This window comes from Coloeus monedula (genome assembly GCF_965178545.1).
Source record: "Coloeus monedula genome assembly, chromosome: 3".
Taxonomy (NCBI): domain Eukaryota; kingdom Metazoa; phylum Chordata; class Aves; order Passeriformes; family Corvidae; genus Coloeus; species Coloeus monedula.
Genome location: NC_138783.1, coordinates 35,407,209 through 35,433,089, shown reverse-complemented (window position 1 = coordinate 35,433,089; position 25,881 = coordinate 35,407,209). Strand labels below are relative to the sequence as shown.

The window sequence follows — 25,881 nt, the reverse complement described above, 5'->3', positions numbered from 1 at the left end:
AATATTAACTCCATCTAATTTCAGGATAAACCTGTAGCAGTGTATATGCTTGCTGCTTTCCCTATTCCCATTACTGCCTTTCAATCCCAGTTGCATCCTCTGGGTGTGGTAAAGAAGTGAGCGCACACCCAAAACCAGATGGAGCCCACCCAAAAAGAGACTTTCTCATTGCTAACACTTCACATTGACTCAGAAGGAAAAGCAAATAGGAAAATGTTCAAATATGTGTATAGTTTATGTTGAATAAGAAAGAACACTGAAATATGTTTCTTCCACACATGCAGTTCCTAAGCACATTTTTTTCTTCTAGAAAAAGAGATGAAAAAAATCAAGGCCAGATCTCATTTGTGATACTTGTAATACAGCTGGGGATGCACAAACAGCCATGCTGCTTGGGCTCTGCTACAGTGAATTGAAGTGTTGTTCAGCAGAGCTGCTGTTGTCCCACACTGTGAGCTGCTACCTGTCAACAACACTTTCTCTACCCCCAAAATGAGCAGCCCCCTGTTGCTAACAGCTAATTAATATGGTGTCATGGAGAAGGAGCAAATATCCATTGTACAATGCATCTGCAAAGTGGCATCAGTGTGGAAACAGTGGAGCTGGGTTTGCTTCTAGAGCCTTGGCAACCCCATACAACAGTCTCTTTTGATCCTCCTAGGCTATCGTGGTGACAGATGGAGAGAGGATTCTTGGTTTAGGAGACCTAGGAAGTTATGGCATGGGTATTCCAGTTGGAAAGCTGGCTTTGTACACAGCTTGTGGTGGAGTTCATCCACAACAATGTCTCCCTGTCCTGCTGGATGTTGGCACAGACAACGAGGTAAGACAATTTTTCATAAATCTGATGTGCGGGGAGAAAGAATCAAGATTAATGCTTAACCAAGGCCACTTCCCTAAATGTGGAGACAAAGCTGGAGACATCCAAGATGAGATGATGGCTAGACCAGCACTGCAGGAAAGTGGGAAGGTTTAATTCCTGTTTGATGTATGAGAACCTTTTGTTCTTATGGGGAACTGAAATAAACACTAAATAGACTCATGGTCCCCTGGTGAGAAGACTCAGAGTGTTACCAGCTGGAGCTGAATGCTCAGCTCCACCTTTCACCATGGCAAGGTGAATTGACAGGCTTCATACAGGAAGTCCCAGAATTATTCTTCCTCTGTTAGTTGTGAGTAAACAGGCAGATATTCATGTCTGTGTAGAGATGACTATATTCCAGAAATGGATAATCTCTAGTGAGTGGTTTGGGAATGATTAATGTCACTGTTTTGTTAGATTGCACATGTTACTGCGCATGATAACCAGGCAAGAGGATTCCATCTGTTTGCAGATTTTTGCCTTATGACTCTGGCTCAGAAAGGCCAAAGTGAAGCATTTCAGCAATGCCAGAATGGACATCTGTGAGGATGTCTTTTTAAAATTAATATCCTATAGCTATTTGTGATGGCCTGGGTTTGTCCATTTTTGTAAAATGTACTTGTGCTTCACATGACCCCATGTAAACCAAAAACACATTTCTTGAGGGAAATAACAAATCTCAGGTGTAAGAGCTTTGAGTTTGTGTATGAAGACGAATTAATGCTGACATTTTCAGACATGCTGATGCTCACTGTACAGCTAGATCTTCTGCACCTCTTTCAGTCCTGCCCCAAGTCTCTCACACTGGACACTTGAAAAGAATGAAAGAACGCAAAAGCAGTGCCCATAGATGACATCTGAGAATCTCAATTACCTCTTCGGTCTCTGGTCCCAGGATTATGTTACCCTTTAGTACAGCAGCCTGTCATGGACTTTTGGAATACAGGGTGTGCTCATCTCAGTCTGATTCATGGTCTCTCCTGAAAAGGGAGAACTCTGAGTTTGGACCCACTGAGGCTAAAGGAGGAATTAAGTCTCTGTCTCTCACTTCTTGCAGTCTCCAGTCAATGGAGCATTGTACTTGCCTTTGGATCCTTCATCTCTTCCTTCTCCTCCATGCTGATCTGCACACCACCAGTGCTTTGAGCCTCCCAGCTGGAGTTTCCCCCCAGAGGGACCTGGGTGAAAGTGCTTCCCTTCCATGGCAAGCTTCTGATTGTGCACATCCATCTATCTCAGCAGCCAGGTGACACTAAAATCCAAAGTGGTACCATGATTTTTAGGCATCTCCAAGGGTCAGATGGCATCAGAAAAAGGGACTTACAGAATCAGTCTTGGACCCTTTTTTTTCTGCCCAAGCTTAGATGTAATTTATGTGTTCAGGAACTTCTCTGTGAAGGCAATTTCCTCATCTGGGGTAAAGATATAGAAGCTGCTGTTTTCCAGCAATATAAACAATGTATTTCCTCACAATATAAATAATTTTTTTGCTTATTTATTTAATGATAATATTAATGCTTCTCATGTGCATTAACTGAACCCTAAGCACATCCTAGGAGCATCCTTCCCCCAAGTAAACTCGTTTATCAGTGCATAAATAAGATACCTCTTATAGGCACTCATCCTGTTCATCTCTGCCTATTAATACCTGGTGAGCCAAGGGTGACTATGTTGCTAACACGTGAACCTCAGGTAGAATGCAGTAAATATAGCAATTGTATTATATTTTTAGCATCAGTTGCCAGCTTGTCTTTCTGGCAGTCCATAATACCTTGTATACGCTTTCAGCAAATCAAGTCTTTTTTCAGAGCTTAGCATTTCTCAGCTTGTCTGTGGCAGAATTTTGTACTCCATGAACAGGCCTCAGAGCACCTGGTGCTGTAGGAGCAATCAGTGAAGTAATGCAAATGGGTCTCCTTTCTGTTTCGTGGCCCTGAAGAGCCCAAATGAATCAAACTCAGAGGAAAACCTCTTTCATCTTTCCTTCTAAGGGAAAACAGCTGTGGCTGTAAAAACAGATCTGATATTAGCATACCTGCCAATATTTAGGGCCATATGGCTGCAGGACAATAGGTTTGAGATGGCTCATCTTCCCTTCATGTGGATGGTTCAGTTCCTGAAATTGGATGGGAAGTAAAGTTCCTTTGCAGTTACTCACAGAGGTGTTGGCCCACCTCTCTCCTTCCAGCATTTGTCCTGTAATTTCCCCCCAAATATATGCTATTTCCATGCTGATCCAGTCCTTTTTAGGTGCCTTATGGATGCTGACTCAACACCTGCTGGATTGGTTGGAGGAGTGGCCTGATTTTATGTTCCTATTGGGAACCAAAATTTAAATTAATCTGTTGTATGAAAATACCTTCACTTTACTCCTGCCAGATAACCGAGGAGAGTGCTAGGCAGGTGCAGGTCTTGGGAACATTTTGGCATCTGATCACTGATTCTGGTGAACTCGGTGCTGTCACCTAAAAGGCCTAAATGACACGTCAGTTCAAGTTACATCAGGTAGTCTTCATTGCACAAAGCATTGTTTATGGTCAACAGCTGTCCTGGTAACCTCAGTGCAAAATTGAGAACTGAATGCACAGTAAACACTCCCCACACAAGGTCAGTTTTAGTCACTAGGAGTGAGGCACCTTGGCAGAGAGCCTTTGGTAGAGCTGTTCTAGGGATTCAGAGCTCCATTTCCTACGGCATTCAAGAAGTGTTGCATCCCTCTGACTTTATTTATGCTAAAAGGTAGTCTGTAGCTTCCTACAGAAGCACTTTCTGCTTGGGAAGAGATGTGCGAGCTGGCCTTCACTGCATAGTAAGTAAAATTAGTATGACCACATCAGACAAACTATTTTGGTAGGCTGGGACATAAATCTCCATCCATCCACAGAAGAGAAGATGTCAACAGAATTGCTTTGTGTCCTAGGCTCTCCTGAATGATCCACTGTATATTGGACTGAAACACAAGAGGGTTCGTGGGAAACAGTACGACGAACTGATTGATGAGTTTATGCAGGCAGTTACTGACAAGTAAGTGGGGTTATGTACATGGCTCCTCTGGGCTGCTTCCATTTAAGAACAAATGTTGCAACTCCTGAAATAAACATTAGTATAATTGATCATCCAAGCAAAGGAAGGTCATTTCACAAGTCTCCTGGGTGGTCTGCAAATGACTCTTTGTGCTTGAGCACTCCGTGTCAAAAATATTTGTCTCCGGAGAACTGAAATGGGACTGACTATTTATAAGCATTGCCTATCCACATAGGCCAGAGGTGTCAAATATATGTCCTGTGGGCTGTATCTGGCCTCCATCATGCATTTATGAGCCTCATTCAGCAGAGTCAGAACCTAAACTTTGGTTTGTTTACACTTTATAAAGGAAGTTTCTAGCTCTCGCCATTGTGAAGGAAATCATCTAAATGGAAATGGCATGTTCCTTCACACGGTGTGGAGTCTGCAGACTGCCTCTCTATGGCTTTGTCAAAAACAGGAACTTTCCTGCTGGCATTTAAGTCTGTGGAGTGAGAAGGCCAGGATTATAAGCACTGTCCTCTTAAGGGTGGGACAAACCAGCTGCGTACTTCCATTCATACTCACTAACTGGGATAGAGGGTCTCTGATGTACCAGGCAGTTTAATATGGGAAGAGCAGAACCTCCACCTCAGCCCTGTGCACCTCTCTCTGAAAAATAAAAGAAACTGTATTAAAATCTCCATGACTATCTGGAGAGCTTATCATAAGAAGGAAAGTGAGGGCAATTGTTAATGAAAAAATACTCATATTTGGAAAGTCCAAGCTCCTAAGCAGCTTTTCTTGCCTTTCCTAAAGCTGCAGATGATACTGATAAGGAGCAGCAGAGAGCTGCAGTCTCTGCCTGATTGCCAAGCTGCTGCCTGTCTTTTCTTCTCAGCGAAGGAGCTATGTTTGATTCTCCCTCTGTGCCTCCAGCCAGCCATGTGTGTGTGTGTGTGTGTGTGTGTGTTCCTGCACAAATGGGAGGGAGTGGGTGGTACATGTGTCATAAACTTGCAGCTCCCCCTGTCTCCCTTGAGGTAGGAGGCACCCTGACCAGTGTCTGACACAGCACCTACCCATCCACTGAGAAGGGTGTATTTACACACAGTGTGACTGCCCAGCTGGCTGTGGGTAGAAGAAATAGGGGCAGAAATGCAGAGGACCATTCAGTCACAGCTGAACCTTCTTTATAGTTGATAAAGAAGCTTGACTGAAATGTAATTTGATCACATTGTAATATTGTGTTAGATGGCACCTAAGGCATCACTTTGTGCATTATCTAGTGGGAAGAAATACCTGGAGGCTAGAAAGCTGGTAAAACACAACTAGGAAATCACAACAGACAAGTAGAAAAGATTTAAGAGTCATCAGGGTTGATTTGTGGGGGTTTTGTTTATTTTGATTGTAGTCAATAATTAATCCTTCAGGGAAACCCTATCCTGTTGTCTTCTGGCCAGAAGACCATGGGGGTATTGCAGTGTTGGTGTTGATGATAGAATGGGAACAATAGAATGAGAATGCAGATGATGGTCTCAGCCATTATAAATTTGGCTCTGAGATTTATGCTTGTGGTGTTAAATGCAAAGCTCATTGCACTCACTAAAGAAAGTTTGCCTTTTCTGTGCTTGCTGTTGGAGAGGAAGGATTGGCTATTATTTTCCTGTGTTTACATGAGCTAATCTCCACACTGAAGGGAGAAGACCATGAAACAATAAACTCTTATCTTGGGAGGCAGTGAAGTCATGTCTAATGCTTTCATCCAAGTATTGGTAATCAAGTTCCTGGGGCCTCTGTCCCAGCTTTTCTATTTCCCTTAACCAGGATGAATTCCGTGAACACAGTAAGCCCCCTGAAAGTTCTCAGCAAAGTGGGGCTGGGAAATTCTACTTTGCACTTCTCCATTCGCATCTGTAAAATATTTGGAGATCCTAGAGCAAAAGGAGCCATTACCCTATATTATCATCCTGACCACCAGCATACTTTAAAGCACTGTTGGGGCATGATCCTTTATGCACTCTGGGCTGCTGAATAATCCTGCTATCAGCCTGAGTTTGGCAAACTCATATGAAACAGGTTCATTCTGTTTCAAATTTCCACTGGAATTATTGGATTCAACCCAGTAGGAGCTCTCGCTTCTGTTACAAAAGGAAGCAGAAATTGTTCAGAAGGTCAAGAACATGCTGCTCTATTGTAGCCTGCTTCCACTTTTGAGGCAACCAGTGAGTATGAGCTGCTGCAATCTCTTATGCAAGTCTGTAATGTCCATGCAAATTCAGTTACTTGGGGAGGAACCTTTCGGGTTGCCACAAATCCCTTGCAATTTGGGGGTTTCCTTTTCATCTTGATATTCATGCAGAAATTCTGTCTGCTTCCTGAGAGTACTTCTCATGGAAACCATTTGTCAGTTGCTCTGCAGGAGTACCTCCCACCCTGTCAAATCACTGCTGGCCCAAGGGACATTTGTCACTGAAGTGGAATGTGTCAGAACCCACAAAAAAGCCAGGGGAGTGAAGATTTAATCTTCTAATGGAATAATAATATCAAACAGATGTCAAATTTCTGCTGCTGGAGACCCATAGAGTGAGTAGAAAGGACTCCCAGTCTCATAATGCCCACCTAGTAATTAAATGAGGAGTGTGCCAGAGGCTTCAGAGTTAGCAGTTCCAATATTTTCAAATAAAGTGTGGGCACCCTGGGCAATTTTAGAAAGAAAAGCCCTTTCTGAAACAGCTGGATAAATTTCTGTGTTTTCTTGCTGCCTAAACCTCCATTCATTACTCTTTCACCTAAAATATGTGAAATGATTAAGCTCTTTAACAACAGCTCTAAGCTATGCCTTTTGCTCCTCTTGGGAAGCAACTATGTGCAAAATTTGGCCTGTTGAGCCTACCTGTGTCTGAATGAAGCAGCCTGACAAATTGCTGTTTTCTCACAGTGAGCAGTAATATGCTTCACATGGGAAAATGCACTGCTTCAGTTTTCCCTCTGCTCAGTTACTGTGGCAAAGGACAAGTCAGCCTTGCTCTTAACTTGGTACATTTCTTTAGGCTGAAATAAGTGTTCACCTAAAGTGTCCAAGGATCATAACTGGAATAAAACCCAGATTTTCTGGGCCTTGAATATCTGATCAAATTAACCCTTCTGTAGCTTTCATCAGGCAGCTACAAAATAGCTTGGTGGCTCTGAGAGGCCAGACGTGTCAATGGATGGTCCCAGAACTCCAGCCTTCATTTTGAGCTCTGGCCTCAGTCACTGGGTGGCAGATGGGGAACATGCAGCCTGAGACTCTACAAGATGCAGTTCCCCACGCCAGCAAACCGTGTCGCAAAAGCCTCATTAACCTGTCATAACTTCACTCCCCTTTCCTTTCCCATCAGTGCTTATTAACAGAGTGACCAAGGGAACAAGCTTCCTGTCAGCTTGTGCCATGAGGCAGAGCACAGAAGGCATCAGGAGATCAAGTGTTCCATTTCTCAGATGGGAAAAGAAAGGAAGTACCTCTGCTGAGTTTATTTTTCCTTGTGTATGTTTCAGACCTGATTTCTCTTTGCCCAATGCCTTCCCAGTAGTTTTACCCACAAACATACCAAGTCAGGTCTCATGTGCTCTCCAACAATCAGAACCTTTTTGAAAAGAAGCCACTTCTGTTTCAGCAGTTCTCCAGGGTCATGGATCACAAATTCACCAGCACCTTTCAGAAACGAAATCACCAGTACAGGTGCCCCCATGTTATTTCTTCACATGCTCTGGTTAACTTGGCTAATTGATCCTGAAATATTAGACTTAAGCTTCTAGGCACCAGTTTCTAGGCACTGATGGGCTTCAACAAAGCCCTTGCATATACTGCTAACACCCAAAGTCACTCCCTAGCATCTGTGTGTCTGTTAGGAGGCCTGCGCACCATCACTAGTGCCCTGGCACTGGTCATGCAGGCCAGCTCCAGCCCTCATGGAATGCAAGGTGGATATTCTCCTTGCCTATCTACCCCAGTTACCATGGCCAGAGGGACTCTGACACCATTCATGAGGAAGAAGTGATGGTAATGGGAAAAGCCACCCCCGCTGTCCATTGTCCTGGCTTGATGTGGGATAAGATCATCAGCCAGCATCTGTAATCTGCTTTAAGACACTGGATCATATTCTAAGTCAAGGAACAATATTTAGGTTTCATTAGCTTGATTTTCTGCTACTGAGGAATGACTGAGCTCCAGATGTGTTGCTAGGGATCACTGTGGCTTTTATTACCTTGAGTTCAAATCCTTTGGGGTAACGCAGTCACAAAGCCCTCTGCTCTAGGCTTTCTGTCTGGGCTTTTCCACCTACGCCAGATTTATCCCAGCAGTTTCAGAAAGATGCAGCTGGAGAGGCCCTGTTTGTGCAGAAGGCACAGGGTGAGGCTCCGTTCCTTGTTGTGGGCCAGAGGGTAGCTCAAGGCTACATCTGAGGGTCAGCACTAATATGGTTGCACCTCCTGCTGTTGCTCTGCTCCTGAGAAACGCTGTAGCTCCAGCTGCAGTCCTTTCTCAGGTGAACTGCAAGCAGGATGGTATCATTTTGCATAAAAACACTAGAATGGCCATAGCAGCCATTAGTGCTGGTCTTAGTGCTTGAAAGTCATGAGATAGGATGTGCAAAATAGTAGTTTGAAGTTTTCTCCTTCTGTAAAGAATATAATGAAAGTTGACTATGAACTTCCAGGATTTTTTTTCCCCAAGAACTTTGTTATTGATGTTAATTTCATCCTGCCCCTTATTCTGTTTCTAACAGTAGCTCATAGCAGATGCCCTGGCGTATGGCTAAGAACATCAATCCTTAGCACATCCCCTAGTTTCCAAAAACGTACAATTCTGGGATTTTCTGATATCTCTGTGCTTCAAGGGGCACTTTTATTGACGTGGCACTCACTGAATCCACAGCAGACTCTGTGCCTCAGAGCATGCTGGCTACGTTTATGTTGGCAGAAACCCGGTGAGACTTCTGCCCAATGCTAGAAATTGTCTGTAGCCTAAGACGATGGTGAGGCAGGCAGCAGGTCCTGTTGGGCTTGTGATGCAGCTCCCTAGCATGGGATTTCTAAACCCAGGACCCAGAGTTCTTAAGTTTGTGTTGGCTCTAAGGTCTCCCCGGAGCCTTCTATTCTCCAGGCTGACCAACTCCAGCTCTCTCAGCCTGTCTTCAATAGGAGAGATGCTCCAGACCTTTGATCATGTCCATAGCCTCTTCTGACTCCAACAGGTCCACATCTTTCTTGTGCTGGGACCCCAGAGCTGGATGCAGCACTGCAGGTGGGGTCTCACCAGAGCAGAGCAGAGGGGCAGAATGCCCTCCCTGGCCCTGCTGCCCACGCTGCTTTGGGTGCAGCCCAGGACACGGTCAGCTTTCTGGGCTGGGAGCACACACTGTTGGCTCAGTTCTCTGTCCAGCAATACCCCAAGTCCTTCACAGGGCTGCTCTCAGCTGGCCTCTTGAGGAGGTGCCTGACCAAACTGACCCCTAGCCTGCGGCCAGGAATTGTATGGCAGAGTACTGCTGGTCTGACCAGAAGCCTGACAAGTATCCTAGTAACAATTTAATGGTAAGATTGGCCTCAGGACACCCGACAGACTCAGGTTCTAGTCTTGTTTTACTTGCTTGAGTGGATTTTGTTTTTCCAACACTAAATGCTGATCACTTGCCAAGAATGATATTTTTCTGATGATGGCCTTCTTTACACAAAATTTAGTTTTTCTTGGAAATCAGAACTTTGGTTGCTGGTGTTTCAAGCAGCAATAAGAAGATGACAAGGGCAAGGACAATTTGTTTCTTCTCTGTCTGGTTTTATCTAAGACTCTGCAAAGGAGTTGCAGCTCCTCAAAGCAGATTCCTTGCATCACGAATGGCTGAAAGCAGTGCTATAAAGTTAAATTCAGACAAGGATTGGAACTTCCTTCTTGTGATTCTTTCTATGAAGGAACTGGATCTTCTTGCAAATACATTTTTTTTTCATGCATGCAGGAATATATTATACTCCCTTCTCATTGTCAAAAAAATGCCCTTTTGATACTGGTCAGCAAAGGCGCTGCACAGGTCCTCAGGCCACCCTTGAAGTTCTGACTTGGGCAGTTCTGGTCAGATGCTTCTCAAATAGTAACTGCTGCCTCATGAATTTTTTCCTCTCTGACCTCATGGCTTATAATGAGTCTGGATGAACTTAAAGAGATACATACAAGTGAGGATGAAAGAAACAAATTGCATAATGAGATTGTTTAGGCAACTGAGAAGACTCTTGAATAAAGAATCTAAAAGCAATGTCATCAGGAAAGCGTCTGCTTCCTTTTCTGGAATTCATGCTCTTTTGTTCCACATTTTTGTTCCACCACTTGTTCCACGTGCTCATCCAAGGGAAATGTGTATCATTCTCTGCAGGGGATACAGACTTTGCTAAGACCATCTTTTATCTTAGCACAGCCCAGGTATAGGTGTAGGTATAGGTGGGTAGTAACAGTACCAGAACAATACAGCGATAAACAAAGCATGAATCCTATGTCTGTGTGTTTTCCAGGAAATTGGATTGTTTCTTAATAAATATTTTTAGGTGATAGTTTTTATAACAGGATTGTAATATTATATGTGTTTAGCTCCTAGAGTCATCCTTCATTAGGGTGACAGTTTGTACTGTTATTTTAAACAATAGTACATTGTTTCATTGAAAGTACTGTTTGTACAAGATTTGCTGGGCAAGGGCTGGAGATTGGACTAAAATGAGTGTATGGGACCATTTTATAAAGCATTTCCCAGTGAGGCCATTTTCACAGGAAGATTTTTGCAAGGTATGAGAGCCAGAATTTGGGTCATAATTATTTATGGCACAAACCCACGAAATAAGCAAATTAATGAGACGGCAATATAATCTTTGCCTGAAAGACTGGTGAATCTTTTTGGATGAGGAGGAACTGACAAAGTGTATTTTTTTTGTTTCCAATTCTATAAAATGGGTAAATTAATTCCAGAGGTGGCAGAGAACAGTATCCCCCAGATGGTGGTCTGGCAGCCAACAGGAGACATGGTGACAGTATTAAATCATGACTCTTTTAGTGTAACCAGTTACAGGTTTCAGCATGTCTGAATTCTTTCAAAAACGCCTCTGTCCAAGCACCCTTTTTGACAGCCTACAAATATAAGTATGACTCATGCTGAGGGGAAGCTCCAGTTCCACAAGGAGACATAGAACTGCAGAGATCCCACAAAATGCACACTGCAATGTGCCCAAGAGGAATGGCAACACCTTGAACCCAAAATCATTCAAAAAATACAACCTTCCCTTTTTTGAAAGGGAGAGAAAGAGCTGAGAAATGGAAGAAACCACATTGGACCATGGCACTTGCCCAGTTTCAATGTACCTTGTCAGCCTGAAATCCTGAGAGTTTACATTTGAGCTTTTAGATAAAGGCAGTCAGATCCTGGCTGTTTAACTACTCGTGTCCTAGATGCCAAGAAAATGACAGAATGCTCTAGAGAAGGTGAGTCATTGACAGTCGGGATGAGATTGCTGGAGAGAGCCAACCTTAGCTGGCCATGCCTTTCCTGGTCTGGAAAACATTCAGTCCTGATGTGACCTGCTGATCTGCTTCCAAATCTCCTTCAGGCTCTCAGCTGAAAGTTAGGAGATGAGTCACATGGATTGGTGAAAGAATCTGTGAGAACTGACAACAAGCCAAGCAGACTGACCTCAGGAGTCTCTTCCTATCACAGCAGGTTGCAAGATCTCTCTGCAGGGCCAGCATCAATTCTAGCTGCAAATTTTAGAATATTTAAATGTCTTGGAAGGGATCTTCAGAAATCCTTGTTTGAATACTCACTTTACAATGACTTTTTCTATTAAAAGGCATCCTGCACCTACAGACAGCAAGTATGCGAGAACTAACTGGGACTGCATTCTTATCAGATGTCACATATTAAACAGAACAGAAGGTTCAACAAAAGCATACCTCATTAAAAATTATTCCTCCAAAGGAATTCATTAATTTTGGTTTCTTAGTGGGAAATACAATGTTTCCAATTAAACACAATTTTGCAAAATCAGTTTTGTCAAAATCCAGTTTTCGTTTTAAAACATTATGATGGGGGAAGACTGGCCAGTATAATTCACTTCATCCTCAAGTATTTCTGTGTTTGCTGACAGGGGACCACTTGAATACGATACACAAGGGATGCAGCAGGGCAATGTCTGCAGACATCAACAAAGAAATTGCAAACATTGAAGGGCAGCATAGTATTGCAGTGAAAGGGTGATAAGCCAGTGACCTAAAGTGTATGACATATATTTAAGATCTTCCCAAACAGATCGTCCCAACTGTGATAATTTGATAATATTAGATTATCTCTGCTAATTTAGGTGTCTAAAGTTAGGTACCTAAATTTAGGTTGATCATCTTAGTGTGCCTTCACAGACACTGTGAAGAAAGAGGCATCTCCAGAGATGTTATCTACTTCCATTTTTCACTTAGACTAGTTGAAAGAAATTGCTACTGGATATGTCCTTTCTCTCCATGGTCTGAGAGGGCAGTCAGAGTTGTCCAGCTGGACAATACACAGCTGGGCATTACACAACCAACTTTTAGATATGTAAAGGTAGTGGAAGAAATCCCATTCTGCACTGCATTTTATTGGCTGGATTCCAATACATGTAGCAGCTCTAGGGACACCTTTTCCCTTTGCAATACCAAGTATTCTCCACCTTCTTACCTGAGCTGCACTTTTTCCTAGCATTGTTGTATATTAAAGAACTTCTGTGCTCCAGTCCCAAGTTGGCTACACTTTACTTTTGGATGCTACCCAAACATTCTTTGTAGAGCGCTCTTAATTCCTTTGGGATGAAAGGAATTACACAAATATTGAGATGCTGTGCTGTGGGGGAGGGACAGTAAAACTGACTCATCATGTTGATACTCACAAAGATGTTACTGCACATGGCCCCAGCAGCTAGTTTGTTCAAACTCCTTGCTAAGTTTATCTTTAGTCTGCTCTGGTCACCCTAGGATGGAGCATTGCATGCAGCTGCCAAAGTACTGCTAGGAAAGAGCAGCGAGATCAACTGGTAGATTTCTAAGACAACTCAGTAAGTCAGCTGCCTAGTTGTGTTTAATTTCAGTGACTTTGGGTAGCACAAGCTCTTTAAATTTCTCTCAAAACTTCATTAAGCTGAGTAGCCCTTGAGGACTAAGATCATCATCTGGGGTTCCCATCTTTAACTGCGAGTCTGAAATACTTGGTTCTTTCATTTAAAGCATCCAGTCATCGGGTCTTACCATGACCAATTTGTGGTCTTTATAAATGAAAACTTTAGTTTTCACATTATGCAAGGGCTCACATAAGCTCAAAAATGGAGTTCATACTTTAAAAAGCTCAGTGGACATATTGCTGTGAAAAAGAAAATAATCTCCAAAAAACACCTTAATAAGAAGAGCTTGCACTGCAACACTGTCCTGTCATACTGAGGGGCAGAAAGAGAAGTGTTTATGGACCACCATACTTCTCTCATTCTCTGCTTAATAAACAGGGATCAAAGACAAAAATAGAAGTTACTTGTGCACTGTCCCATGCTGCAGACCACAAATGTGAAGTGAGGAAAGAATTCACAGAGCTGGTCACACATACATTAATGCTGGCTGAGATCATTGATTTTGTTAAGCAAGTCAGTAATGTTACTTCCTCAGTGATACCAATAAATAAGACTGGTGTTAGAGAAATAGCTTCTATAGCAACTGAAGTTGCTTAAAGATTTGCTCATTATTTGCTGTGAGATATTAGCAGATGTTCTGGATGCTGTGTCATCTCCCTCTTAGCCATGTTTTCCTTACACATTCAAATGATGAATAAGAGGAACATCCATTAGTAAACTGATCTTCAACCAGACTGGGTTTCTCAGAGCCCCATCTACCCTTACCCTGAATGTTACCAGGGATGAGGCATCCACTACCTCTCTGGACAGCCTGTGTCAGTCTTTAACCACCCTCACTGTAAAATTTTTTTCCTTATATTTAGTTTGAATTTACCCTCTTTTAGTTTAAAACCATTAAAGTATATGTTTGGTTTAATGTCCTGTTGCTACAGGCCTTACTAAAAACTCTGTCCCCATTGTGGTGTTTTTCTAAAAGCAAACATAGAGAATGGGAAGCAAGTGTTAGAGCCAACCCTTGTCCTTTTTGAAACCAGGGGGATTATCAAGCAAGAGATTCTCATGATGGAAAAACAAAGGAGCACAATGCATGTGCTTATTATTGTCTTCTTACTGACAGATATACTTGAAATGGAAAAAAATAATAATAAAAAATTCAAGGCCCTTCTAGGAGAGCCTGACTGCCCACACTGTGAGTGCCATGAAAAGACCTTTTCATGACAGGAGCCACAGTTCTCAAATGGAGCATGTTTTATCCAGTATCAATTTCTAGGCTAAAGCAGAGGTGTTCTACCTCAGATTTCAGTGGCAAAGGAGGAAAGGCTGAATAGAAGATATGTAAGGTGATGCTACCTCTAACAAAGTGCAGCTATTTAGAGCCCCTTCACCTGCCTGCAGCCCAGAGGTTGCTGATTGTTGCATTACTCATTCTCTGAGTTTCTTTCACTGCCCTATCACATTTATGTGTGAGAAACGAGTACTCGTGGCCCTTTTAGGTTTCATTTGCAAAGCTTTAATGCAGCCTAGAGTCACACAAACTGCTGACTGTGTATACATATGGACCAGTCTGAATATTACCCAATTTATAAACTGCACATTTGTCCTTGAAATAGTTGGAAATTACTGGACAGTTATGGAAACTTTGCAATTATTTCCTGCCATTTCACTCTACAGGTCACTAGCTGTCATTGCATGCTGGTTTCCTGCTAAACATCTCAGTGGAGAAAAACATTTTCAAAGCACAGAAGTGTGGCTGTGAAATCACACCATGAACCACTCAGTCCCACCATGAGGCACTCAATCCATGGGATCCTACAAGCAGATTTTTTTCTCATCTCTTTGCCAGCTGCAGTTGAAGTGGGCCCTTGGTGGTGTCCCTTTAACTGGTGTCCCCTTTGCAGTCAGGTTTGCTGTACTGCAGTGCAGCAGTTGCAATACAAAGAGCATCTCCTTTGCTTTTAGAAGCTCCTCTACAAATACACCACTGAAAATGTCTCATACCAAAAGTCCAAAGATGTGTGTACATATAGGTATATAAGTATACATATTAAAAAGCCACTTGAATTATGACTACAATTTATTCCTGGTGACTCCACATTTCTCAGTGTGTGAACCTTGGGATGGGTGTGATCTGATTGCTGTTACTGTGCTGCATTTCTCTCGTGACACTTCTATTTCTGCACTAGTCTCTAGCTACATTGTTTTGGTAAAAGGTGTATATCTTGTCCTATGTTGTGTAAATATATTTATCCATTTTAAATTGCCCTTTAACTTGCAGGTACGGCATGAATTGTCTGATCCAGTTTGAAGATTTTGCCAATGCTAATGCTTTTCGTCTCCTTAATAAATACCGCAACAGATACTGTACATTCAATGATGATATTCAGGGTAAGTGATGTTAGAAAAATCAAATTTAACCTTCACCTTGTCATGAGAAGAGGTGCTTAATATCACAAGACTGTTTATTATACAGTAGTCGGATGTCTGACTAATTTCAGAGTTTACACAGAAGCATTTAAAAATATAAACAAAAGCTCAGCCATCTGAGTTGAAAAGTGAGTCTCCACTGTTTTTAGGAATTTAGCTGTTCATTGCAGAAACATTCAAGGGAGAAAAGGCATCATGTGCTTTAGATTATCCAGGTAACTTAGAGAGTTTCATTAATTTTCTATAATTTAGCTAAAACAATGATGACATTTTAACAGTTAGGCAAGGCTTTCCGTTTCCATGAGCCAGATGGTCATTAGCTGGACCTGGCATTTTCCCTCTTTGTTATACTCTTTACTACATGCACAAAAATAAAGGTAAACCAGCTTCTTTCCTCTCAGTGGATGCTAACTCTGCAGTAATCTGAGAACAGATCTGTTCTCCCCTAGCGCGGTTAACATAACTCTTCCAGTGTCAAAGAGAAGTGACAGCAGCAAAGCTGGGGTTACAACCAGCATGGATTGCTCAGTGCCCAGAGGGATGCAATCTGCATCCCGGTCTGATGCTGACTTTGCTTTAAACCTTTGGAAGAGGTGTTTGCCCATTCGACAGGGACAGAATCTTCCCCAGTGTCTACAAACAACCAGTTCTTCTGTGAGTCCCTTCATCTTTTCTTTTGTCTAGTCCTGCTTGAAACATGCAGAAATTTCCAATGCTTGATTTAATTATTTGCAGTCAGTTGGGCTCATCCTCACTTGTACTTGAAAGAGACTGAAAGAAACATCAGTGTTATTTTTCACACAATGCTGGTTCTTTTGTGAGCAGACTTTCCAGTGCTATTTCTGCATCTGCTGCTTATCTAACAATATTTGGCAATGCGTGTAGCAGCTTCTTCTTATCTGACACAAGGAGTAGGATCCTGGTTTGGGGAAATATGGTTGGTGTAATGGGATGCATGGACCTCAAAGACATTTTCATGAAGAAGGTTTAGAAGCAGAGAAGCAAAAGGCATTTCAGGAACGGGCAGATGGATACTCCTGTTCAAGAAGACTCAGCAGGTGTTCTTGCCACACCCAAAAAGTTTCAGTGGAGAGAGAAGCACAGAAAAAGAAAACCCAGGAGATAGGTTTTTGAACTGAAGTATTGAATGGAGGAACCAAGCACTCAGACTTTTCTGAAGATGGGCAGATGAAGGCCATAATAAGAAGCCAATGTTGTAAGGATTTCTTTTGGATTAGTTGTTCTCTCTGAAAGTGGAAGGGGTTCAGCAGTCAAAAAGAGGCCAGGTGATGTGGCAAATCACACATCAGGGGCTTGGATGTAGGTTTTCTTGGCAGAACTAGAGTGAATGGCAAAGGTTTCTTGGTGAATTGGAAAAGCTTATTTGATAATAGAAGAAAAAGAGAATATTAAAGCTAAACTGCAGATTCTGAGTGGGAAGCAGGAGACTATTTTTTCTAGTTTTCTTTTGGCCATAGCTCATAGCTGAAAGCCTCAGACAGTTCCTGGTAATGACCACCCCAGAGGAGCAAACCACATCCAGGAGGATGCTGTAAAACAGTATTGTCATAAGATGGACCTTATCTGATTCTCCCCAGTTAGCATGTCACAGGCCACAGGAGATGTCAAGGCCCCTGAAAATTCTTTCGAGTCCTGCCTGTTGAAAGAGTAGGATTTTACCTCTTTGTAGTAAAACATTGTTATATTCTCAAATAAAGCATTTTGCTGGCACCAGTTTCTCAGCAGCAGATAAGTAAAGAAATCCTGCTGATCTTTTGCACAACAAGCAATGAGTTGAAGGAAGCAAGCCCTTGTTTAGGGTTTTTTATGGAGCTGTCAGAAAGAAAAGTGAAATCCAAGCTAGGGCTGTAGTGAGAAATGAGTTTTGAGGACCTTCGGAATGCTGAAGTAACATGGATCTACCCTGTTAACTCTGTCTTGGAGTCATGTCAGAGATAATAGAGTTGAATCTGGGATGAGCAGTCTGATTTATGCTCCCTAATATATCCCTCTTTATCCTCAGATGATGTAAGAAAGGTAGGAATTGGCATTTTCTCACCTACACCCTCCTGTTCTTTGGGTTCACCTTAGACTCGCTCTTTTCTAACGTGCTGGTGTTTCATGACTCACCTACTTTAAAAAGTGTTAGCGTTCAATGTAAGTGGTGTTTAAATGATTAATGAGAATTATACAAAGCCTTGTTAAGCAGGTCTGATTAATTTTACTCAAGTGAGGCAGGAACAGACCTCCTGAAGCCTGAATTATTCCAGCTTCTGAGCTGGCAATGTTGTAAGCATGTTGAGTTAAAAACACGTCTTAGGTACAAGCAGTGCAAGTTAGATCAGGCCTGAGCTACACTGATTTAAACTCATTGACCACTGGTTAGTGGGACTCTGGATGCAGTGTGCCTACACATACACATGCAAATGAGATGAGGGAAAAAGGTATAAGTTGCTTCCTTTAAGCTCCTTTAGGCCTCCCTGTTGCTGCCCCAGGGCCTACACAAAACGAAAAACTGTTTAAAATATTAATACCTATTTTTTTTCCTACAAATCACTGTATTTCCAAATCCATCCTAACCCCAGAGAATGAAAGTGACTCAGACCCCTCCCAGTTGGAGCCAGCCTGCTGATGCTGAGCAGGATGCCTGCCAGGTACCACCAACTGGGATGAGGGGATTGCTTATTCTGAAAGCCATTAGCCTGGGAGTTCGCAGGAGCTGGCTCACAGTGCCCATTGCTTATTCTGAAAGCCATCAGCCTGGGATCTAGGCAGGAGCTGGCTCACAGTGCCCGCGCGTGGGAGCTCTCATTAAAGGAGTGCTTCTCCTTCCTCTAAGGGGTGATGACATCAGTCCTTTCCCAGCTCTGTCTGGGTTCATGCAAGGGCCAACAGCTTCAATTACAGCTCTAAGGGAGAAAATTGATTGTCACTTCTTCCTTTTTCCCAGTAAAGTACCAGGGCAGGCTCTGAAGCACTTAAGGTTGGAGGTACATGGGAATGCTTTAGCTCCTGCTCTTTCTCTTTTTCTTCCTGCTCTAGCTTTGCTCCACTTAATTGTTCACAGTGATAAACAGAAAGTAGACAAAAGTCTTACAAAGTTGTCAGGTCTGGTGAACCCTTGAAGCAGGCATCTCTGGATTCCTGCTTCATACAAGGAATTACATAAAGCCATTGAAGACATTAGTTTGGAAGGGACCTCTGGACATCAGCCAGCCCTCAAATAAAGGGTGATTTCAAACTTAGATGCAAATTTTATATTAGTTCAAGTTCCTCAGAGCCTTGTCCAGCCAAATACTTTGCAGTATCTACAAGGATGGGTATCCACAGTGTCTTTGTGCTACCTGTTCCAAAGTTTTCTCATTTTCCTTGTGCGTTTTTTTCCCCAATAGCTAATTGGAATTTTGCTAGATCGAATTTTTGTTCATTGCCCCTCATCTTTTTGTTTTATATCTCTGACAAGAATCTGGCCTCTTTACAAACACTCCAACCAGTGCTTGTAAACAGAAACTAGGTGCCCTCTTGGACTTCTCAAGCCCTTTCAAACCCAGGCTCCTCAGTCCTCTTTGTACACGCTGGTCATATTTGTGTCCCTCTTCCGGACTTGCTCCAGTTTGTCATTGTGCTGAAAACCCAAACTGCAGATGCTGGTCTAGAGATGACCTCAAAAGTGCTGAAATAGAAAAAAGTTATCACTTTCTTTGACCTACTGCCTAGACTTCTGTTGACACAGTCTAGCAGGCTGTTGGCCTTCTGTACTCTAGAAGGAAGGGCTTATTGCTGGCTTATCTTCCACTTGCTGTCTACCACTACCCCAAAGTTTTCTTCTGCAAAGCTGCAGGACTTTGCATTTACCTTTGCTCACCCTCATGAGGTTTCCCTGAGCCCATTTCTCCAGTCTGCTGAGATCCCTATGAATGACTGTCATACCGCCACTGTATCAATCACTGTCCCAAATTTGTAATCAGCCATGAACTTTATGGGAGTGCACTCCGATTTATAATGTAGATTGTTATGAGAACTTACATAGTGTAAACTTAAACAGGCCTCTTTGTACCGCTGACCAAAACCCTTGAGCCTACCAGCCCACCCACTTGTTCAGTCTGTACCTCTCCAGTTTGGCTACAAGGACGTTTTGGGAGATTATTTCAAAGGCCTCATGCAGATCAAGGAAAGCACACAGAGCTCTAGTTCCATGATGAGAACTTTAGACATGCAAAATTACAGGATCTCTATGGACTTTTGCCTATTTAGCAGGGATTATTGAAAAGACAAAGTCCGTGAGACCTGATAAGATGCATCTAAAGATTCATCTGAGGTATGTGGCCAATGGCATTACAAAGTTACTCTTTGAAATGTTATGGCAACTGAGGAGATTCTTCATTCCTGAAAAAAAGACTAATGTCACACCTATCTTCAAGAAATGCAAAAAAGAAAGATCCAGGGAATTTTAACCTAGCTAGCCTAACCTCAGTATCTGGGGATTACAAAGCAAATCTTCTGGAAGTGCACCTAGGAACATGAAGATGAATGAGAACAGTATGGATCTCCCAAGACAAATCATACCTGATCAACTTAGCTGCTTCTTGTGATGCTTACTCAGTACTGAACAGCACAAGTAGTTCTGCAAGTTAAGTCAGAATTGCAGAAAAATGAAGAAATCTTTGAAGTGTTAATTAATTGTGTTGGATTGTGTCATTCTAAAGTTTTTCACACATACAGGCAGGGCAAAGAGAACAGTGCACAAAAGCATAAACCCTGTTATCTAAAGTAGTCTGCAGGCAACGCTCAGGATCCCCCCTTTCACAGAACATGTCTGAGTCTTTTCCAAGTCATTAGAGCAATGATTCCTTGGTTGTAGGATGTGTGACTGCTGATGAGCCTCAAAATATCTCTTGACCCACCAATCACCTTTTCTCATTATCCTAGCAGATAACCTTTCCATAACCTTCCCAAGACACTTCAGGAAGCAGTGCCTGGCCTGAAGCAACAGTGCTCCAGATCTCAGCTGAGGCTGGGAACAGGCTGACTCCAGTGCCACAAATCTGAGCAGCTTCAAACACTTGGGCAAACTGGAAATCAATCATGTGCAAACGAGGCCTGTTTCACAGGCACGTTTCCGTGTGCTGTGAGAAGCAGGAGAAGTGAGTTCTTGGCTCAGCAGTAACTAATTTCAGCGGATTAAAATGGTACAGTATCTTACTTTGTTGTTTCAGCTGGCGTGGCAAATGCATCGATAATTATCACAGGAAGCTAAGGAGGGGGAAGCACAATAGGAAGGGAGCACGGGGACGATACCGTGCTGTGGAACAAAGCAGGCAATGTCTTGCCAGGCAGCTCCTGAGCAGCCTGCTTTCCCTGGGGATTTACCCAGCCTGGAGATGTGGAGGTGCTCTCAGTCCTGTAGAGGTTCACTATTAACAGTCCCTCTGGACCTGCTGTGCCCCACAGCAGAAGAGGCTGCTGCATTTCCCCTTGGTGCTGCTGCATTAACTGTGTAAGGGCCAGCTCCTGGGTTTGTGTTGAATTCACACACTGACTGCTACACAAGCCAGGTCAGAACAGTGTGGACTTCAGGCTGTAAATGGGCCTCCATTTCTTGGGCTTAACAGTGCAGAACTCTAAAGATCAGACCCACATCTTCTGTCATTTTTGGGAATTGTGACGTTTGTTTCCCTTTCCTCTCCTGCTTTTCTTGTTTGCTGTTTTTCTTGTTCACTGGATGCCACTGCCAACTACTCCTTTGTAGTGAAGAACAGCACAGGTCACCTCTCTGTTAAGCTGTCTGTGATCTTTTAAGTCCAGGCTAAGGAGGCAAAATGAAAAGAAGAAAGGGTGTGCTCTGACCTGGTTTAGCTTGTTGGTATGGAACAGCACCCACAGAGCCCCCAAGTGCTGCTGTGGGGATGGGGATGCTTTCTTGCAGAGTGCTGGCAGCTGCCTGACAGCCTCTGCCTGTGTGGGTGCACGAGGGGGCTCAGCCTGCATTGGCACAGTGGCTGCAGGCTGGCACTGTACAGGCAGGAGGGAGGGAACTGCTGCTGTGGTTAGATCCCATCATTAAGGTTATGCACAGTATAGTCCAAGCACTTTACAGTGGAAAGAACCTAGAGATGGCCTCATTAGGCTTCTCCATTGTCAGGCAGCTCTTCTCCATGCCACCACCTCTTCTGGGTCACCCTGAAGAGAGTGAGTTCCTTCCTTGTGCATCAGTGCTTTGCATTTTAGTGCTCTTCTCGTTGACTAACTCTGCACCATTTCTAGGTTTATTTTCTTAATGTCTTACAGAAGCCCTCTGGGGTAAGGGTAACACTAGCCCACAGCCATGGAGGGGAAGACCTTGAGCTGCAAACACTTTGGCAGTTTTTTGCTTCAGCTTTGTTGTGTTTGACTTTTGATTATGCATTTGGAGTGGATCTGGACAAGCTCCACTCTGCTTTCCAGTAATGGGCGGAACTGCTGCAGGGAGTTAATGTGAACCAGAATTTGGAAAAGCCTTAGGCTTCCTCCTCATCCATAAATTTAGATATATTTCCTTGGCTGCCCTTTGCTGGAGCTGTTAAACTAGAGTCTGCTGTTCCCCGGGCCCTCATATTGGCATAGTTTTGACAGGGTGAAGTATAAGCAGGCAGGTCAAGAGTAAAAAATAAAAGATCAGGCTGAATTTGGTCATCTTTTCCACCAACGTACTGCGGAGAAGGGGAAATCACCCATCCAGGCTGGGTGAAGAAACAGGCAGTGGTGTGCTGCATGTTCCCATTGCTGCTGCTATTAGAAGGCTTCAGCATGGTGGTGATGCTCAGCTCACCTCAGTCAGCCCTCCAGGACAGGTGATAGGGCAGCAGCAGCCATCAGCATGAGCAGACTCCTGCCTCCAAGCACCCACAGGGCCCACACTTTGCCCCGTGTCCCCTGCTTAGCACTGGCTGCTGTCACCCACGGCACAGCCCTGACATCGGCACTGGGCAGCGCTTTCCCTGGTGACTCGTGCAATGCTGCCCATAACTCCATGAGCAGAGCTGCTCGCCCCTCTGCCTGCTCTCCCTGCTCTGAGGAAGGGTCAGGTCCCCGGGAATGGGAGCCTCTCTGCTGCAGCCTTTCCCATCCGATGCTGTGGAGCAGATCCTTTCCTCAGGTTATGCTCCAGTGTACCTCCACTGACATCTACTGGGGCTTGTTCTCATTTGCAGTAGTACAAGGGGAACATCATTTTCCTTAATGTTTTACAATATTCTGAATGTGCCTGAGTGTCAGAGATTGATTCCTGCAGAAATGGCCATGTTCCTGAGTGTGCCTTAGTTTTAAATGCCTCTTTTTCGTATTGTTTCTGTTGCTGTGGACTTCCCAGTGAGGTCCCGAGGCCTGCTTGCTATTTTGTGGTATCATGTTTAGCACTCACTTTGAATCTTAGATAGACAGGATGATTTGCAAGCACTTTCCTTTCTTCTCTTTGTACCCCTCCATATCTCACCTCAGATACAGACCAGCCAAGCTGGCTCTTGCTAATTACTTAGGGAAGCTGTTATCCACAATAGCAGCACTCAGTCTATTTGGAAAACAGATAGACCAACGTGTTGAAGGATGGCTGGTTTTTTCTTGCCATGGTGAGGAGTTTCCCGCCCAGTCTGACTTTGTGATTCTTTTAGAACTGAAGGACAATGATTGGCCAATTCCTTACATGAACCAGCTGTGAACTCTTCTCCACAGAGATGCTTTGTTGTTCCATGCTCAGAAATTGTAATTATCAAAGAAAAATATTGAGCTAAGGCCAAGGTACAGTAACTTTATTACTTGAATAATGGGGGTGAGATGCAATTTGGGAGACGTGGAGGGATTAGAAACACATTGGAACGAGAGAGAAGGATTAGGAGTGGCAGAGCTGAACAGAGCCCTGCTGTTAGTCAGAGCTGCAGTACAAGTGCAGGGGATGAGTAATGGCACACCCAGTCCCACAGGTCTCTGCTCTGCAGACTGAGTCCCTGCCCCCTTTCTTTCCATGCACACCACTTGTCAAATTCCTGCTAGTGACACCTTTGAAAAGTACCTCAAGTCCCTCTGTTGAATCTCTAAAGAGCATTTCCCACTTAAATGGGTTTGCAAATACCAGCATTTGTCCCATCAGACTTCTTAACAATCACAGGGTATAAAGCAGTTTCGCCTGGGTCAGGACCAAGAGAAACAAGATATTTCTGCAGTTACACTTCTCTCTTTTCAATACTTTCCAGGCATCTATCACTGCTAATGCAGTGACCTGCCACACTGTCACACTGTAATGGTTTCACTTCTGATTTTTCAACTCTGATCAGTTCCCCACTCCCACCCACACAGGGATTTGGTGATCTGCACAAAGTAAGCCTGGGAGATAGTGTGTGAACATGAGTAAGTGTACACATAGATGTTCTTACTCTACTGCATGTCACAAGCTTGGCATTGCTGACAACTGGGGGACCCTGGTCTCTTCCATTTCTTCTCAGTTCAGACTTACAGGGTGGAATTCCTTCCTGCACAGAAGAGATGTCTGCAACAGAAGTGTCTACATGTATTCCAGTTACCTTGTCTCTCTTTAAAAAATGTGGTGGTAGTGACTCTTCTAGGGTGCATTTCACTTGACCCAGTTCAGGTGGACGCTATACCATGAGCCTGAGCAGGATCATACACGTTTGTTTAGAGAACTCCCATCCTTAGCAGCTGTCATGGCAGCATGCCAAGCAGTCCTGCTGATTATAGACTTACCAAAACAGAGACAATGAGCATGGACTGGTTATGTGACACCCGTAAACACAAAATCTAAAAACTAGGCAATTATCTGGTGTTCTTTTAAATTCCTTGGATATTCATTTTCTTCCTCTATAATTTTCCTGACGTTTCACCATGCAAATACACTACCCTAAATAGAGCTAAAAGGTAGAGATTTAGTGCAGGAGGAACAAGAGGAAATCCTTTGTACACTTCCTTCAGTTGTCTGACGTTAATACTGAAGCAACAGGGCACTCAGTGGCTGGTTCCCTCCCCATCAACTCCCTTTTAAACTGGCTGAACTCAGATGGTCTGGCTCTGGAAATGTAATGGTACAAACTGTTCTGAGCTGATGAAGGGAATTCATCCTTGGTGCTGAAGCAAGTGTCTCAAGTGATTCATTGCAAGAGAGAAGCTTACAAAGCCATCAACCATCAGTCTAGTCTGGTATTTAAGACATGAATGCTTGCAGTGCCCTCATGAAGTCGTGGATGCCTCATCCCTGGAAGTGTTCAAGGCCAGGCTGGATGGGGCTTGGAACAACCTGATCTAGTGGAAGGTGTCCCTGCTCATGTCAGGGGAGTTGGAACCAGATGATCTTTGAGGTCCCTTCCAACCCAAAGGTAGGTTGGTTCTGTGAAGTGATGCTGCCATTCTGTACTGGTGTGCCAGTGTGAACACCACATCTGCTGCAGGAGCGTGGCCGCTGTCACCTCTGCTAAACCAGAATCACTCTTAAGAGGGGCTAATTATTAGTTTTTGGAGAACTAAACTCATCTGAATTATAATCACAAAATGTTGGTGAGCAGATTGTACTGACAGATACTTCTGGTCTGACCTATAAAGATTTTCTTTGTCAGAGTAGCTTATATAGGTTTCCTAAACAAGATAAGTCCCATCAATAAAATAACTTCTTTGGCAGAGTACTTGTGCCCTCACTAGATTTACTGCTTGCTAGGAAATAGAGTGAATCATTCCCCAGTGATATACCAGCAGATGCCTAGCTTTTGCACAAAAGAAAAGGAGCGGGTAAAGCTGAATTTGTTTTCTGGGTCCTTGCGAGATGAGGCAGCTCCATCTGCTGGTGTCACTGCTCGTGGTCATGTCTGCTCAGGAGCTGCTGTTTCTCAGCCAGGCTGCTCCTGATGCCTTGCAGCACCGCAGGCCCTAAGGACCCTGCAGGGGACCTCACTGAAGCACTGGGTACTTGAAACCCTGGTGCACTGGCTGATTACACGGGCAAGAAAATAGGAAATACTGGAAATTTGGTGAAATCAGGTGTATTAGCCTAAAAGTTGTCATTGTCTGCCCCAGCCATGACCACCCCCACAAGACTCATTACTTGTGGACTCCCTGATTTCTTACAAAGCTTCTAAAGGTGAGAATGGAGAGACCAGCATTAGAGCTGGGAACAGATCAAAACTGGGGCATATCCAAACTGATATTCTTTCAAATGCTAAGGAATAAAACTAATGGATTTTATGATCCTTATGGGTCCCTTCCAACTTAACATATTCTGTGATCAAACTTCCTCCCTCACTCCCAAGACCCCTTTAACACTTGCATCCAGCTTGCCCAGGTGAGCTGAGATACTGCCAGTGCCTGAATCCTTATTAGCTTGTGCCTTATTTGATTTATTTCCACCATATTCCTCCACCTGGGACAGGACATTAGATGAATGCTGCATGTGA

At 43.5% G+C, this 25,881-nt stretch overlaps 1 protein-coding gene across 3 annotated transcripts in view; it reads left to right on the top strand.

Moving 5' to 3' along the window:
• ME3 (malic enzyme 3) overlaps positions 1–25,881 on the top strand; it is a 119,747-nt gene that overhangs the window by 87,682 nt on the left and 6,184 nt on the right. For all 3 annotated transcript variants that reach the window (XM_082279417.1, XM_082279416.1, XM_082279418.1), the window contains exons 5-7: positions 662–823; positions 3,783–3,886; positions 15,306–15,415. In XM_082279417.1, coding sequence (XP_082135543.1) covers positions 662–823; positions 3,783–3,886; positions 15,306–15,415 — 376 coding nt within the window. The remainder of the gene's footprint in view (positions 1–661; positions 824–3,782; positions 3,887–15,305; positions 15,416–25,881) is intronic.